Here is a 16,942-nt window from a genome sequence, read left to right as displayed (position 1 = left end):
ACATCTGCATCAAATTTACTGCACTCTTTCTACTAGCTAAATATTAAGGCTTACTTTCATAAGTTCTGTTTACTGAAATGTTATTTTTGTGCTTATCTAAAGACCAAGACATTTGGAGGAGGTGGTGGTAGTAGCAGAAGTAATCTCAGTGTGAGTGCTGGAGGGAATCGAAACAGGGAACTGTTCCAGAAAGAGAAGATGATAACAAAACCTGAGGGAAAGAATGAAGGTGTCTACCGAGAACTGGTAAGGTGGAAGACTTAAATGGAACCTTAAACCTGTACTATTAAAAAACAAAACAAGCAACTCAAAAGCAATGTAACAAAAATAAACCAGAAGACCCTGACTTTAAAAAAACTATACCCTTCCACCCAAACACCCCCACAAACAACAGTAGCAACAAAAAACAAACAAATAAAAACCCTCAACAAAATAAAACAAACCGCAACAACAAAAAAGAAAACAAAACATCACCAGAAAAACACCACACAATTTTAATTGGGTAATTGTTTGAAGTATTGTTTTCTGTTTTTCTTGTGGGATGTGAGAAATGTACATTACATTGCACTGTAAAATGGCAGTACTTGAAATTTATCAAAACTTAGTATTATCACACAGAATCACAGAATGTTAGGGATTGGAAGGGACCTCGAAAGATCAGCTAGTCCAGGCTCCCTGCTGGAGCAGGAACACCCAGATGAGGTTACACAGGAAGGCGTCCAGGTGGGTTTTGAATGTCGCCAGAGTAGGAGACTCCACAATCTCCCTGGGCAGCCTGTTCCAGTGTTCTGTTACCCTCACTGAGAAGAAGTTTCTTCTCAAATTTAAGTGGAACCTCTTGTGTTCCAGTTTGAACCCATTGCCCCTTGTCCTACTGTTGGTTGTCACTGAGAAGGGCCTGGCTCCATCCTTGTGACACTCACCCTTTATATATTTGTAAACATGAATAAGGTCACCCCTGAGTCTCCTCTTCTCCAAGCTAAAGAGACCCTCAGCCTTTCTTCATAAGGAAGATGCTCCACTCCCTTAATCATCTTTGTTGCCCTGTACTTATGTCATTTAGCATATGTAGGTGCTGTTCAGAAGAAGCAAATATGAACCCACTAAGCCTATATAGAAAGCCTTCTTCAGTTAGAAGGAATGGATAACGAATTTGTTTCATCTTTTTAGAACTGTGACATCAAGTAGGTTTGATTGTTGTTCGTGTATATTGTTGACTTGTGTGTATATTTAGAAACGGTTAAAAGTTTTTAGTCCATTTGGTGTGTTACCTTCTGAGAAACCCAAAATGTTGTGTCTTTACCTACAAAGTAAGAAACAAAGCAGCGATTTTTTTCCTGTTTATTTGTAGACAGACAGTAGATTGTGGAGGTCAGTCATTGTCCTCTATTAATAGTCCTTACAGGCTATGTCCTACAGTTTCCTTTGTCTTTCCAGTTTTGTGTAGGAAAAGCAAGATTTTTGCTGCATAAATGAAGTTGGAGGGAGAGGTTTTGACATCCGAAGATACTTAGGATACTACTTCCTTTCTCAGTCTTTTTTCTGGGAAATTGCCATTCCCTTGGGTCTCAAATCCTGACTTAGCCAAGATATTTTTATTTTTCTTTTTTTTTTTAATCCATAGCTGGCTGTAGAGGTATATATGAGTATTCATTTCTTATTGGTCTTTGAACATAGCTGTTGTGCACAGAATTTCCACTGCCAAAAGGAGATGACGTAGCAGTAAGGGCTAGAAGTTCTCTTCTCATTGAAACCAACTACTTACCTACAAAGGGGATAAGAGTGAAATAGATTTGCTGAGGAAGTTCTTTTCTCTGTTGGACCCTTGTTATCATTCTAAGAGAATGCCCCAGAGGAGGAGCTATTAAATTCTGTCATTAAAAATAAGACATTATTTAGCCAACTTGAAGTCAAACTCAATTGAGATGATGATTCCCTGTAGACACTGAGGTCATGTTTCTGCCCCATTGATCTTTTAAATTGCTATTGCTTTACTTAGTCAGTTTGGACAGTTAAATTAAGAATATTGTTGAGTTGGGGAATGAAGAATGCTATATGATAGCATTGGAGTTAACTTTGCTGAGCATGTGGGAGTTGTCGCCAAGCACTGCAAAGTCATGTCTTGCCCATTACACCGTAAGACTGGAAAACAGAGGAGAGGAAGGGTTAAATGTTATTTGTCATACAACTCTCATACAGTTGTAATTGAAATCATTCTAGCAATAAAAGTTCTTTTAAGCAGTGGGACAGAGAGAGAGTTCTGTATCATAGAGATTAGATTCCATTGGGTCTGGATGGTTTGTTTTTTTTTTCTTGGGGGGGTATTTTGGGTATTTTGGAACCTGTAGGTAAAATGTTATGTTCATGAGACTCCAGGATGTATTTGGTTACAGCTACTGCAGTAGATGGGTAACTGGCATCGTTTTGGTTGCATATGGGATGGGGAAGGACAGATGGCCCAGTCCCATTTCATGTTTAGTGCATGTAGGTCTGTATGCACTGGAAGAGACCGTTCTTACTTGACTGTGTTGAAGCACTGTGCAGATGTAAGGTTATTTTCTGTACTTAATGTTCTGTGATTCCTGCTTTGCCTTTTTGTTTTCATACTCTATACAGTTTAGAATAAGAAAGCATGTATTTCTGTGCAAGTAAATTGTCTTTCCTTTCTTCTACAGAACCTTTACTGATTATATTTTCTCCATTTTTAAGAAGTGTATAACTGGGTTTTGTATTGTCTGTAAGTGGAAGGGTGTCTTTATCTATAAATAGCAACAATGGCTCGTTTTTATGCAAGTATTATTCTGAGAGATTTGTTTCAGTTTTCATCTCAGAGAAAGTATATTACAGTCTGTCATACTGTTCCAGTGTACAGCAAAGAAAGAAGTAGACTAGGGCAATTTGTGCTTGAAACCACATAATATTAGCACTGAAAACTTATTAATTAAAAATCATAATAATAATATTAAAAAAAACCCTGTACTAGCTAATTGTTTGTACCTAAGAAAGATAATATGTGAAGATTTTATATAAAACTGATATCATCAATGAAATATGAAATGGTGTTTCAATTAAAAATTAATGAGAAATTAAAGTCAAATCTGGTGTTTTTATGGAATCTCTCTTGCATTTTATTATTAGGTCTGTGTATATCTTTCATTTCAGGTTGATGAAAAGGCTCTAAAACACATAACAGAGATGGGTTTCAGCAAAGAAGCAGCAAGACAGGCGCTTATGGATAACAATAACAGTCTAGAGGCGGCATTAAATTTTCTTCTGAACAGCAGTAAACAGAAAACCATTCAGGGACCACCACCTAGAGGTAAAACTTGCCAAGAAATTCTTTGAACTGGCGTTTATGAGTGAAGGAATTTGTGTGTGATGGATTGCTAACGTAGGTATAGAAGGGCATATCTGCATGTTTTTTCTCCTGCAAGTTAGAATGCATTGCAAACTTGAAAGCAAATACTTAGAAAAGGCCTCTGTGTATTGTATTCTTGTCAAAATTTTTGGACTTGAAGTAACAGATTTTAGTATCCTTAAATGAAAAATATCTGTATCTATTTTGTCCGTGGTAAAATGTTTTAAAGATAGAAAATACATACATTTTATAAGTGAAATTTAAAAGTGCATACACTCTTATTTATTCCTCACTCAAAATGACTTTTGATGTTTACAGGTAAAGGGAAGGGCCGAGGCCGAGTACGGCCTGAAGATGAAGAAGAGCTCGGAAACTCGAGACCGTCTGCACCAAGCACACTGTTTGATTTTCTGGAATCCAAAATGGGTACTCTAACAGTAGAGGGTAAGTTATTGAATTTAATGTTTCTGGAACCAAGATTGGACAGTGTTGGTGGAATTGTTTTTCCTAACTTGTCATCTAAAGGTGGTTCCTAGAACTCCTTCCACAGTCAGCTGTAAAAACAAGGAGTGCTACAGAGCTCTTCCTCTCCTTTGAAGAAACATCAAACAAATCACACCGTGGTGCTTTGTACTTCTGTCTTGATTGTAGAATAGCTTAGGGTGTTTGTTTCAGGCTTAGATGTCTAAAAGTCAGTAATTCTTTAATAAGGTGACATAAATCCCAGTTTGTTAGTTTAATTTGATAAATGATCTCCCGACTTCAATGAACTTACATATTGTTCAGAAGTAAAGAAAGACAAAGGCCTCACAGTCCTCATTCCTCAGTTTATAAACAGCACGTTTTTGTGTGCTGCCCAATTAAGAGTTTAGTAATTGTGGTGACCTTAATTATTTTTGTATTCGCTCTCTCTGGAGGGGAAAATAATATATTGAACAACTATTTTCTCCAGGTTTTCCTGTTTAATAACTGCAAGGACTGAGGGAAAAGTTAAGATTTTTAGAAAGAGGGAAGTCAGTCCCTCAGAATAAATGTGAAAAATGTGGGATTTTTCTTCAAGTTATCTCCTAGTTAATTTCTTAAGAAGCCATACAAGAATGTAGACTGTGCACCAGGGTGTCTCTTTAGGTCTAAATCATTCAGTAATTTAACAGACAGATGCATTAAAAGAAACTCCATACATCCTAAGGTCTCTACGCTGCTGTAATATTAAAGTAAAACCCACTGTAAGCTGAGTAATAAATGGAGATAATTTTTTCTTTTGGCTATGGCCTTGGGGGTGTTCCAGTGACCAACATGAAATGAAAATATTTGCTTCCATTATTTTAACGTTGAGGTTTTGTGATGGACTTGCAATGTTTTTATCCCTATAAAAAGACACTTTTCATAAAGGGTGAAATAAAGTCATACTAGTTCATGTGAACTGTTTGATATTTTGGAATTTTCTAAGGAATGGCTGCATTTGCGTGTAATTATTTTTATAACTTCAGTTCCAAAATAGTCTTTGACTCTTAATAGTGGACTCTTGCTTTGTGGAAAAAGAAAGGAGTATGGAAAAGTGGAAAATAAGCTTGTAGTAAATGGAAGTGAACAGGTTACCCTGCTGGGAAAGGTACAAACAGCTGTAATGTCAATAGGCACCTGCATCTGAAATCAAGTAGAACATACCTATAACTCTGGTTAGTTGAGTGAGACATCTTTTTTTGGATGTATTATTTTTGTTTGTAGCTAATTTGTATTAAAAATGTGTAAATATTTTCCTCTTTTTTTGCTATAGCAGTGAATTTAAGGTTAGTTGGGTTTGAGAGTCATTATTGAATTAGCAATGAAAACACGAAGCCATATAGACTCTCTCCGTGCATCAAAACCTCAGTCTTCTGTGAGAATTATTAGGATTATCTGCTTTCCATTAAATGCGTGGTGTTTTTGTCAAGACTTATTTTTGTTAGATCTTTTGGAGCTTTGTAGCTGTACGTTTACAGTTGCTACTTGCATAAGCAGTATAGTATTTTGCATTAATATGTTTGCACATTTTTTGCAGCCTGTAGCAACTAAGGGTCAACATGATCAGGTGAAAGGAAACACAGCAGTCGAGAAATTCAGTTTTTGGAGCTGTGTAGCGGGTGCCTTTATCCAAAAAGAGGAGAGGGCAGCAAAGAAAAAGAACACACATTTTGTCCTAGAATACTTGCCTCTACAGATGGGCTCAGGAGTTAGTGAACCTGCTGGCAACCCCAGGATTCTTTTGCTGCTGCTGGTAGAGTTAGATGCACTGTGAGCCATTTTAGAGTTCACTAAACATTTTTGTGACATGCTAAAGTTTAACCATGAACAGAAAGGCATTTGCTTATTAATGTGATAACTTATAGTTCTTTGGATAGTAAATGCTATATTGTTGCTGTACCTAGGCTGAGTTTCATTGCAACAGTGTCTTTTTTGGCCTGCAACATAAGTGATTTTTAAATAGCTACATATTGTTTTTTATTTTAGTTGGGTCTAGGTCTTACTGAAACAGTTTGCACAAAGTGAACAAAAAAGCTATAGCAGAGTTTCTTATGTGTGTTGTTCATAGTTTGTTTATGGTGAGTAGCCACAGTCTTTATGAAAAACAGCTAGTTGTAGATTGAGTATTTATACCATGAGTCTCCCCTGCATTTGTAAGAAATTTAAAAGAATATATCTTTCAAATATGTCAGCATTCTGCATTAGCTGATATAATTTTGTAAATTGTTCAGGTAATTAATCTAATCACATTTTCAAAAGCACATGTAGGGAATTATGCTTGAGATGGAACTTTGGGCAAATCATTTTGCTTACCAAAAATGAGTTAGATTTTTACAGTGAACAGAAATGAAAACAGTCGTAGTGTTTTTGTTTTACATTATGAACATTGTGGGGGTTTTGGGGTAAGTTTTGTACTTATATTGAGAGATTAGTGAAGACATTTAAAGGAAAAATAATAGAAGTTATCCCTGTGGGACATATTCCTTTCTTATTGTCGGTAATTTTATAGTAAGTATATAGTAAGTAAGTAATAGTAATTTACCAAAAATTGTGAAATTAACAAATTGATTCTTTTAAAATAATATTGCTGAGTAGTAGTGTTTGCTTAGGGTAAATTCTGTGGTCCTTTGAGTTTAGTACATGTACATAGCCAACATATGGTCATGTAATAAAGCATAGTGCTCTGTGAGCAAAATAAATTGTTAATTAGGATGTAATATATATATTTAGAGAGAGAATTTATAATCTTCAATATTGTGTATTAAAGATAAATACACCTTTTATATATTTTTCCCTTTTAAATAAATGTCATAAGAAGAAAAACATAATTCAATGAAAGCTTTGTAAAGGCTTTGTACTCCTTAAGTTGCTGAAAGTTCTGGTGTATTTCCTAATATGACACTCAGGGTTTCTGGTTTTGTGTGTTTTTACACTGTTGGTTATGTTAGCATTCTCTGGATGATCGATATGCAATGTGATGTGCTATTTCTGAGTCATGCTTTTCTGAAAGAAAAATTGCTAGCATTTTTGAAGAGTTTGGAAAGTGTTCTGATTTTTCTTTTTAAAGAGATTTTTTTAGCATGTCTCTTTTTTTTTTTCCTTCTAAAGAAATAATAATGAGCGTTCTTGTACTTTCTGTTATTCAGAAGTCAGTGGGCTTTGCAGCAGTTGCTCAGTTGAGTTTTCTTGGTTTTTATTTTCCTTACTGAATGTGTGTTGCCCGTAGGACTGTGCCTCTGTTTCTATGACAGGTTTTATTTTTATCTTGCAGAGTCTACTTCAAATGGATTTCTCAAGAAATACATAGGCATACACTGAATTGCAGGTTTTTTGTCTCTTTAAAGTGCGTTTTTTTTCTTTGACAAGTCTCAGAGAACCTGTGCAGTCTGACAAATTCAAACACATCTTAAAAATCATTTCTTGAAAGTGTTATTTTCCTGGCGTTTTTATGCCTCTGTGGTTGAAAATAATCTCATTTAAATTCATAATGACTAGTTGTCTTATTTTTCTGGCATTTTTATGCCTCTGTGGCTGAAAATAATCTCATTTAAATTTGTAATGATTAGTTGTCTTAAGTTCTATGCAAACTGAAGTGATGTGTTAACAGTGTTAGCAGAGTGATGATGTGTCTGCAGTGATTACCACTTGTGAACTCTTTTGTCATGAAGTCTTCCTCCAAGTGTTTGCAGAACACGGTGTGTGTGTGTGTGTGTGTATATATTACTAGCACCTTGTTCATTTCATTTGGTCTTGTCAGTTGTTACTGGTAGAGACATGTAGTTCTCTTAGTATTGAAAAAGTAGTGATCAGAAATGAAAGACCTATCAGGGAAACAGCTAGAAACAACTAAAATATGTAATGTTACATAGCCGAGAATAAGGTCCCTTCATTGATTTTTCTGTGTAGTAACTAAGGAGGGCTCAGGCAGGCAGGTTTTTCTGCATTTATATGTAGTGTAGTACAGCCTCCATTCAATATAAAAGATAGATTGTTCTGCAGTATCTCTGGCCTCTTGCTGTCCCATATAGTCTATAAAATCCCAGTTTGTTTTTCACATATTCAGAGAGATACCCTCTGTATAGGGATAGTGGTTTGGAATAAATAAGGACACCCCTGCTCTTACACTGGTGCACATGAACAGGAGCATGGGATTACCTGGAATGGCCGTATTTATCGTTATCACAAGCATTTGGCCTCTGCGCCCTTCAGACACATTGTGATTTCTTCTAAATGACTGAGGGTCCATGTAGAAGCAAAATAATAAGGCACATTTACTGAACTGGGATAAATATTTTTTAGTTCTGTGCTATGCCATATTTTCTTCAAAAACTGCTTACGTGATCTGGGGAGTGGCTGACAAGAAGATGTACTTCTTTTCAAGCACACAGAGGATTTATTTGCTTTTCTCTGTGCATCCCTCCTAGTTTTTCTTATCTAGTGTTTCTAATTGCCCCTGAAACCTCAGTACTGTTGAGAATTTTTAAATTCAGTTCTGGGTTTGCAGTAACCAGGCTAGGTGGGTCCATTGGTGAACAGGAACTGCAGAACAGTTGTTTAAGTTGTTATCTTTGATTTTGTACCTTTTCATAGTTGCATTTAGACCAAGTAGAAAAATATTTATGAATCGAAATACCTTCGTATTTTGTTTAGGAGATACTTCTATTCCTTTCTAGAGATAAGACAGTACATTAAGCTTTTTGTTGTGTTTTTTTATTTATTTGTTTTTTTAAGAAGTATAAATTAGCTATAAGAAAGTAAAACGTTAGTCTTTGCCCTGTCAGTGGTGTCTTGTGAGGTTTTTTGTGTTATCTCCTTTTTCAGAATTAATGAAAAATGATTTTAAGTACGTACAGCAGTCAAAAGTATTAAATACCTGACTCTGTGGCCTGATAGTTCTTTAATTATAACACGTAACATATAGTAAATATAATTTAAATGAATTGCAAAGAATTGAAACAAACCTGTAGCTTTACACTGCAGATTTATTTATTTAATTTTAACTGTGAATGGTTGGTGACACCTATGAAAGGTATTCTTGTGTTAAAATTAAGTAGTTTGAGTTCTGGTTGGAGAGAGAAACCTGCTGACTGTGAGAGATGACAAAAATAGTAGTGCTGTCAACTAGCTGCTCTTGCTTGCACTTGGATTATTTCTGCTACTGAACACAAAGGACATTTTCCATTACTCTTTTTTTTCATTGTTATTATGAAAAACAATACATCCATCTTTGCCAGCTTAAATAAGTAAGCACAAGGATTATCAGAATTGAGCTCTGACTATAGAGTTAAAAAATAATGGACAAAAATGATGAGAACCGGGCATGTTCGAGATACTTTCTTTCTGTTCAGTTCTTAGGGACTGAGAACAGGCTGGTGCTTCCATCTGCTCAGCATCTGAAGTCAAAGACATATCTGTGTCTTTGAAAGACTCAAGCAAATATCAACTTCTTAATTATTTGTTTATTTATAGTTAAAAGAAGTAGGTGGTAGGAGGCATAGCAATTTTTCATCTCTAACCTGAATTTTCTATACTCAGCTTCTAACTGCTGTATAATATTATGCCTTTCTTGCCGTGCAGAGAGCTATAAAAATTTGTTTACTAGTAGCTATTTGTAAGACATAATGGACCTGTATTTCATCCATCAGCTGTTAGCTGTGTGGATTGAGCTTTTCTAGCTTCCAATCAGGGACTTTTGACCAGAGTGCTTTCTCTGTTTTCTCAACAAACTCATTTATGAGTTATCTTCTTCATATGCATCCCATAAATACAGACCGTACTCTTGTGGTGATTTGAATGATACCGTATAACATCAGTATCACATCGACTCTTGCCTCTGCTCACTCTACATCTTGAGCATCCCACCTAATTTATCCGCAGTTACCATTCTATTCTCTGTACCAGTGTTGTCTGCAGGATTTAAGTAACAAAACAGGTGCTGGCTCTTGTAGGAGGGTTTGCAAACAATTGCCTTGCGCAGAGGTTTTCTTACTGTCTCATGTGAACTCTTCACCCAAATGTCCCTCAGAAGAAATAGGACTTCAGTGGAGAGTAACCGTTTATCGCCAGCAGGACACATACCCAAACTCGTAGGGACCCAGCCGCAGAGATAAAGGAACAGGGCACTTCTGTGCTTTCAGATTTTAATATCTGTTTTTCCTCCCACTTTATTGTTTGTGGTTAAGGTAAACCAGAATGTATTATGTGTGGAGTTTTTTTTTTGTTTTATTTTATATGGTAACAGATTGCTTGGACATTTTGAAGGATGGAACATCTTGTCTAATTTTAGCAGTCTTTTTCTTCTTTTAGTCCATTATCATATATATTCCCCAAATAAGTTAAAGGTTCAAAATAAGTTGATAATGCAATATAATATAATTTTTAAAAAATATTTGTTTAATTTCTTGTTCAGACAATTTTTTTAAATATCTGGGGGTCAGGGAACTTGGGAGGAAAGAAAGAATCTGACCTTTTGGAGTTAAAGGGAATCTGTAACATTTGGAATTTACCATTTAGTAGCCATGATTTCAGCAAACACAATGCACTGAATTGAGATCTGAATTGAGAAATAGTCATGTTTATTATGCAGCTTTACTTCTAAAATTGAATTTCAGTCACTGTAAATTGTGAATATCACGAAAATGAAACTTATTTTTGTTGTATTATGTTAGCATTGGTGACATATTAGGAGACTTGTTTTTTTTTGTTAATAGCATCTCTTTAAATAAGAGAGAATAATAGTAGATCTCATGCATTTAGAGAATAATAAAAAAATAGCTATTTTTGTTTCAGTCCTTTAATCCTGTAAATTCAAGTTTGGAGTGAAAGCAATAGCAGAATGTTTGGGGTTTTTTTGCCACTTCTTTATTAATATCTTAATCCTCCTCAGCTTGTATTTATTTTGTTTCAACAGAAACATGAGCTCAGGTTCTAGTTCCTCAGTGCTGCTACATTTTAGAATTATATTGATACTTATGTAACTTGACAAAGCTCTTGAGTAATTGGAATTTCACTCCATGGCATGAAGTGTGTGCAAATGTATTACTAATGTCCTACTAATTTTTTAATCTGTTGGCCAATACAAGACTGAACATGCTCTGGGGGTAGCTGTTTCAAAGATATGCTTCCATAAAGTCAAACAAAAATATAATTCAAGTTGGAAAAAGAAATCCAAATCATTGCCACCAAATTGGGAAGGTCCGCTGTCTTTGAGTTTAACCACAATATTAAACATGATAAAATCCATGGGAGAGTTATAGGAAACAGCATGACTTAAATTCTATTGTGCATGGAGCAGTGCTTTTCAAATTGCCTTGGCTGGGATTTCGAACTGCAGCAGGTCCTGCCAGTTTCTTGTGAGCAAGAGAATGCAGCTGGTTCTGCAGAGTCGTCTTGGGTCATCACATACAAAAACTAAAAGGAATAAAATAACTGAGTGGTGGTTTCAAACTCAGAAATGCTAGTCGTCATCTTAAAACTACCCAGCAGATGACAGAAGCCTTGTCATTAATTTTGAAATGGATTTTTTGCAGACCATGTTCCCAAACACCCGGTTACAATGATGATGACTGGGTTAATGCAGCTTGCTGTTTGACAGAATAGTGCAACAAATCTTCCTCTTAAATGCCAAATTAGTATTTTGTTACTACCCTGTAGGAACTATTACTTTTCTGGGAACATTAGCTAATGGTTTGTTGGAGGTGAGGCAAGAAGTAGAAGCAAGGAACAGCAGCTTCAATAGGTAATCTATGAACAACCTCCCTCATGGCTTAATTTCTTTGATTAAAGAAGCTTTAGATTCCCTTCAGTTTTTTAAAGATCAGGCCAGACCGCACAAATTCATCTCCAGGTTTTTTTCATTCACTCCTGTTGACAAAGTAACATTTACTGTTATTTGGGCATTTCTATTTGTGAAAGGGTTGTGCTTGAATGTTAAACAATTGATTAACAAGTCCTGTGCATTCAAGACATTTGCATATGATGCAGTCCCCGGGGAAGGTTTTAGCAGAGTAACTGCATATTCATAACAGACATCAGTTCACTAGATTTTACATGTCTAAAGGTTAGAGGAGAAAAGTGTCAGGTGTTTTGTGATCAGCTTTTGCATATCACTATAAATAGACCTAGAAAAAAGATGCTTATTGTTTACTCTTCTGAAATTCTCTAGTCTTTTTCTGTGCTATCATTTCATATTATTTTAGTTTTTCCATACTATTTTAAAAAAGTCCTGTAACTGAAAGTTCTGACACACTTTAAAGTCAGTCACTTAAGGTAATTTTGTATCATGATCACATTATGTCGAGTAGAAATAATTTATTTGAACATTCAATATTCCTACTTTTGCAATTGATACATTAGAAAATTGTTGTTAAATGGATCTGCAAAAGATGGCCTTTTCTATTAACATACTACTAAAATTTCTGTTGCTTGAAAAAAAAAAAAAAAAGAGATGTTCTTCCTAACTGCTTTGTTCTTGCTGGAACAGTTCAAACCAGTGTTTAAATATGTTGATGTTTTTTCTTAGCAGTTTACTCTGTTTTAGCTCTGCTGCTTTGTGGAACAGTGGGGTATAACTAAATGAAACTTCTCAAAGTCCTGTTTTTTTACAGATAATTCTTGTTAGGTAGGTCAATAGCATTTGAGTTCTGAATTATTTCTTTGTAGATTTTGAAGATTAATATTGCATTTCTAAAGAGAGAAAATATTGTCTCACATGAGAATGCTTGTAACTTTTTGTTGGAAAGTAGGTCAAAGAGGTGGAAGAAGGGTAGAAAGAGAAGGTCTCTGCAGCTGTGTGACAGAAGTAGGTTGTTCAGAGTTCTATTATATCCAGATTTTTTGATTTCTAGTAAAACTAGCTATTTTCATTAAGGAACATAGACATTAGCTAAAATTGCATATTAAATGCTATGAAATTGAGTAGAAATTTCAGTGATTTTTTTTCCAATTATAGAAGAACATGTACATATTTCAATTTTTCCTCAAGGCTTTAACAAATGTATTGTAACTGCTCTGCATGCTTTGGGGATAAGTCTTGCAGTTGTACAGGGTCCTTGTATGTACCAGGCGCTCTCTGAGTTGACTGCCCATCTCAGCTCAGAAAATGTTTCTTCATTTAGGAAAAGGTCAAAGGACAACCCTTGAGAGGAAACACTTAAATTATAGGTCAGACCTAAAATCCTGCCAACTAGCAAAATATTAACATGCCCAATCTAGTCTTTAGCCCATTTCTACTTTTACCATTGGAACAGCTGTCCCCTGTGCAAGTGACTGTTTAATTTCATGTTACAAAATATTAGAGAGATTATTTATAAGGAAGTATTTTAGAATTTTATACGCATTTATAAGAGGTGTGTACAAGGCAGTAAACATTCAGAGGTCATCAAACAGTTCAATCATTTCATGTGTCTTTAATGTCAGGAAAAGACATGAGTTTAGTTTGGAAATAGGAAGAGTGGAAGCCAAGGGATTTTGCCACCAGAGAAGAGATATGAAATAAGAATGTAATGAAGGAAGACCATTAATTAATTAGGAAAATAAACCTTTCTAGATGATAGGATATCTAGAAGATTGGTATGTATTATACAGAAATGGGAAAGTGGAATGAAGATACTTACAGGAAAGTTACAGATATAAAATGCAGAAAAACATTTTTTTCATGTTCCATTTGTGAAAGAGAGATAAAGAGGTACTTTTAAACATAAAGGATTTAATCTAAAAATATTTTTAAATATTGCAAGATTGTCATGTTTTCATTTTTTAAAAGAAAATGAATATTTATGAAGCTCTTGATACTTTCTGAGCAATATATATTTATATATGCATGCATTAAACATTATTGGTTTCAAAGTCATAAATTTTGTAGTAAGATTTTTTTAATCAAGATTATGATCATGCCGACCCTTGTGTGCTTATGTCACTTAAAAAAACCCCACCAAGTCATTTTAGTCAAACCTTTTTACTTCTAAAAGTTTGAGTAAATCAGGGGTATATAAAGATAGAATTAGATTCTTATGAGCAAGTTTAGTTAATTAAATTGATAAAAATTCTGTGAACTATTAATAATTATGTGTTTTTGCTGTGTTTTTTAAAAAAGCTAAAGTTTACATGTTAATTTTAACTCTTGCCATGTAGCAACTCATTATGAAAACTGATATATTTGTTGTCAGGTGTCAGCATTTGTTGTTTCTAGCAGTAACACGTAAACTGAAGTTCTTAGTTTTCCCTCTCCATAGGAGTGCACTCAGGGCCAAGCCGCAGAGAGCCTGAGTGGATCATCTACCAGGCCTGTGCTCGCACCGCAGACTCATGCACACAATACATACATGGCCAGCTGCCGTGGATGGACACAGGCAAGAGGGTGACACCTTTGCAGGCATCCGCACGACACAAAATTGGTCATATAAACATGAATCACTCAAATGGGTTTACACTTTCTGTTTCAATCAGGTTCAAAATCTGGTAGCAGATCTCATACCCAACTGGCCACATGCTCACATGGGTTCTACTGGCCCCTAGAACCTTGACCTCTGATACCCACCTTAGACACCTTTTGTCCAACTTGCTTGACACAGAATCATAGAATGTCCTGAGTTGGAAGGGACCCACAGGGATCATTGAGTCCATCTCCTGTCCCTGCATATGACAGCCCCACAATTCACACCATGTGTCTGAGGACGTTGTCCAGTCTCTTCTTGAACACTGTCAGGCTTGGGGCTGTGACACTTCCCTGGGGAGCCTGTTCCAGTGCTCCACCACACTCTGGGTGAAGAACCTTTTCCTGATGTCCAACCTGAACCTCTCCTGGCACATCTTCCTGCCATTCCCTCAGGTTCTGTCATTGGTCACTGAAGAGAAGAGTTCAGCACCTACTGTTCCTCCTCCACTTTTGAGGCAGCTGTAGACAGTGATAAGGTCTCCCCTCAGTCTCCTCCAGGCTGAACAAACCAAGTGACTTTATCTGCTCTTCATACGGCTTCCTCTCCAAACCTGAAGTTTGCAGGAGGGTTACGTGAGTGTACTTAGATAAGTCTGACCAGCATCTGAGCCCAGGCTTGTGGTCTGATAGATGGCCTTCATACCCATGGTCTCTCAAGTATTCAGCTTCCAGGTCTTTCTTGTCCCACTTACCAGCTTATCCTGTCTCAAGTTTGCCAGCAGGTTTAAAAACTTTTCCCCTCACGCACATAATAGAGAACTTGATGACACGGAAGAGTTTTAGAAACGGATTTGAATGAGGACATGAGGCAGTCTATAGTGATCACGTGCAGGAGTTGGCCTGGCAAGTGTATTGATCAGGAGCCTGCTTGCTTTCAACTGTCCCATTTAATCTCATTCTTCCTTTATTTTCTGATGCTTATTCTTCCTGGATTCATCTTGACCTTTCCACTTCTTTGGCTTTTCATCTAAACATCCTGTTAAAAATTCCATGTTTGCCTAAAAAAAATTGATTTCATAGAAACTTTCACAGATCACTACGATTCCCCTCCTTTTTAGCATCCCATAGCAAATTTACCCTTTCTTATGAGATCCATGATAATCTTGTTTTTCTTCTCATCAGTTGAAGTTCTGGTTGAGTCTTTTGAAGGTAATGCTTGAGCAGTTCCTGTTATGGCTCACTGATCAGGGTCTCCAGAGTTTTGGGCTTTGTTACTATGCCTGTTATCTATGGTTTGTCATTTTATGACTTCTGTTTCTTGCCTTTTTTCTGCTGAATAGCTGTTAAGTTATTTTTACAGAAAGTTTCAATTCAGACTAAAAGTTTCAGTTCCTTATTTTCCTCTCTCTTGTTGGAATTCTGTTTTTCTCTCTTACATGGTTGTTATTCAAGTAAGTTGCTGATGTCCATAGGGAGAAATGAGTAACCTGGAAATTTATGCCCGTTTTTTCTCGTACTGGTAGGTGGTTTGGTTCCAAGTACATCCCAGAGGATTGTATGTTTTCCAATAACTAGAAATTACAGTTAAAATGTCTCTGCTAATTTTTCTGTGTACCTTTCCATTTCTGCATCACAGAGGTAAATACTGCATGCTTTTCTAAATAATACTGTTGCTTTATCAGTGAAGGTCTGAGATGCTGTTTCTAAAAGACATTTGTGTGAGATATGTTAATAATTGAAACAATTTTTTTCTTTGTAGAACCAAAATTGCAATTTCAGCCACCGCATCAAGTACAGCACAAAGTTACGAATATGGAACAGAATGGCATCAAAGAGAATCATTCAAGACACATGTCTCGCAATGACATGAGGCAACCAAGGAATGAGAAGCCCCCTCGTTTTCAAAGGGATATTCAAAATGCAAGGCAGGCTTTGGAAAGTGGTGGACTACCAAGAAACAGAGGTCCCGAGAGGCACAGCTCTGTAGAACACTGGACAGATGAAAAAAATAAAAGTGACAGACATTATCCTAGAAATGATAGGCCAAAGGATTTGGGTTATCCCGTAGCCACTCACCAGAGTGATATTACTTTCAAAAAAAGGGATAACAATATGCAAAACAGAGTAGGAAAAGGAGTGTCTTTCACAGAATTCAAGGAGAACTCTGCTGCTCAAGATACTACAGACAACAACCACCAGAAACGTGGGAAAAGGGAAAACCAAATACACAGTTCTGAAAATTTCTGTGATAGAAAGGCACGAACAATAAGTAGTGAAGCCTTTCTGGTAAAAAGTAAGCAACATTTTGCTGTCAATAATGATTACCAAAATCCTGGTAGAACTGATAATTTTAATGCTGTACCAAATGGAGATACTGAGCATCATCAGAAAGGAAGACGAGTAGGACCTATCAAATCATCAGGACCCGCTACAATCCCATCTTTTGATGATAAAATGTTGTATTACAACACCGGTCCCAAAAGGAGGTCTGGGCCGATCAAACCAGAGAAAATATTAGAACCATCGATTCACATGGAGTATGCAAAAAGCTGGAGACCAGGGGACGAATGTTTTGCTCTTTATTGGGAAGACAACAAGGTATGCCTTTGCCAAATGAGAAGTACTTCAAATTGTACCTTTAATCTTTTCTCACATACATGTGGGAGATTCAGCCTACTGGCACAGAGATGCGGGACTTTGTAGGT

General features: G+C 36.2%; 1 protein-coding gene across 3 annotated transcripts in view; it reads left to right on the top strand.

Moving 5' to 3' along the window:
- TDRD3 (tudor domain containing 3) overlaps window positions 1-16,942 on the top strand; it is a 98,942-nt gene that overhangs the window by 58,342 nt on the left and 23,658 nt on the right. For all 3 annotated transcript variants that reach the window (XM_082042974.1, XM_082042975.1, XM_082042976.1), the window contains exons 8-11: window positions 103-246; window positions 3,163-3,319; window positions 3,677-3,802; window positions 15,997-16,835. In XM_082042974.1, the coding sequence (XP_081899100.1) occupies window positions 103-246; window positions 3,163-3,319; window positions 3,677-3,802; window positions 15,997-16,835 (1,266 nt within the window). The remainder of the gene's footprint in view (window positions 1-102; window positions 247-3,162; window positions 3,320-3,676; window positions 3,803-15,996; window positions 16,836-16,942) is intronic.

The sequence above is a fragment of the Streptopelia decaocto genome (assembly GCF_964273445.1).
Source record: "Streptopelia decaocto genome assembly, chromosome: 1".
NCBI lineage: Eukaryota > Metazoa > Chordata > Aves > Columbiformes > Columbidae > Streptopelia > Streptopelia decaocto.
The sequence above is the reverse complement of the archived record's forward strand: the minus strand, read 5'-3'. Positions and strand labels throughout refer to the sequence as shown.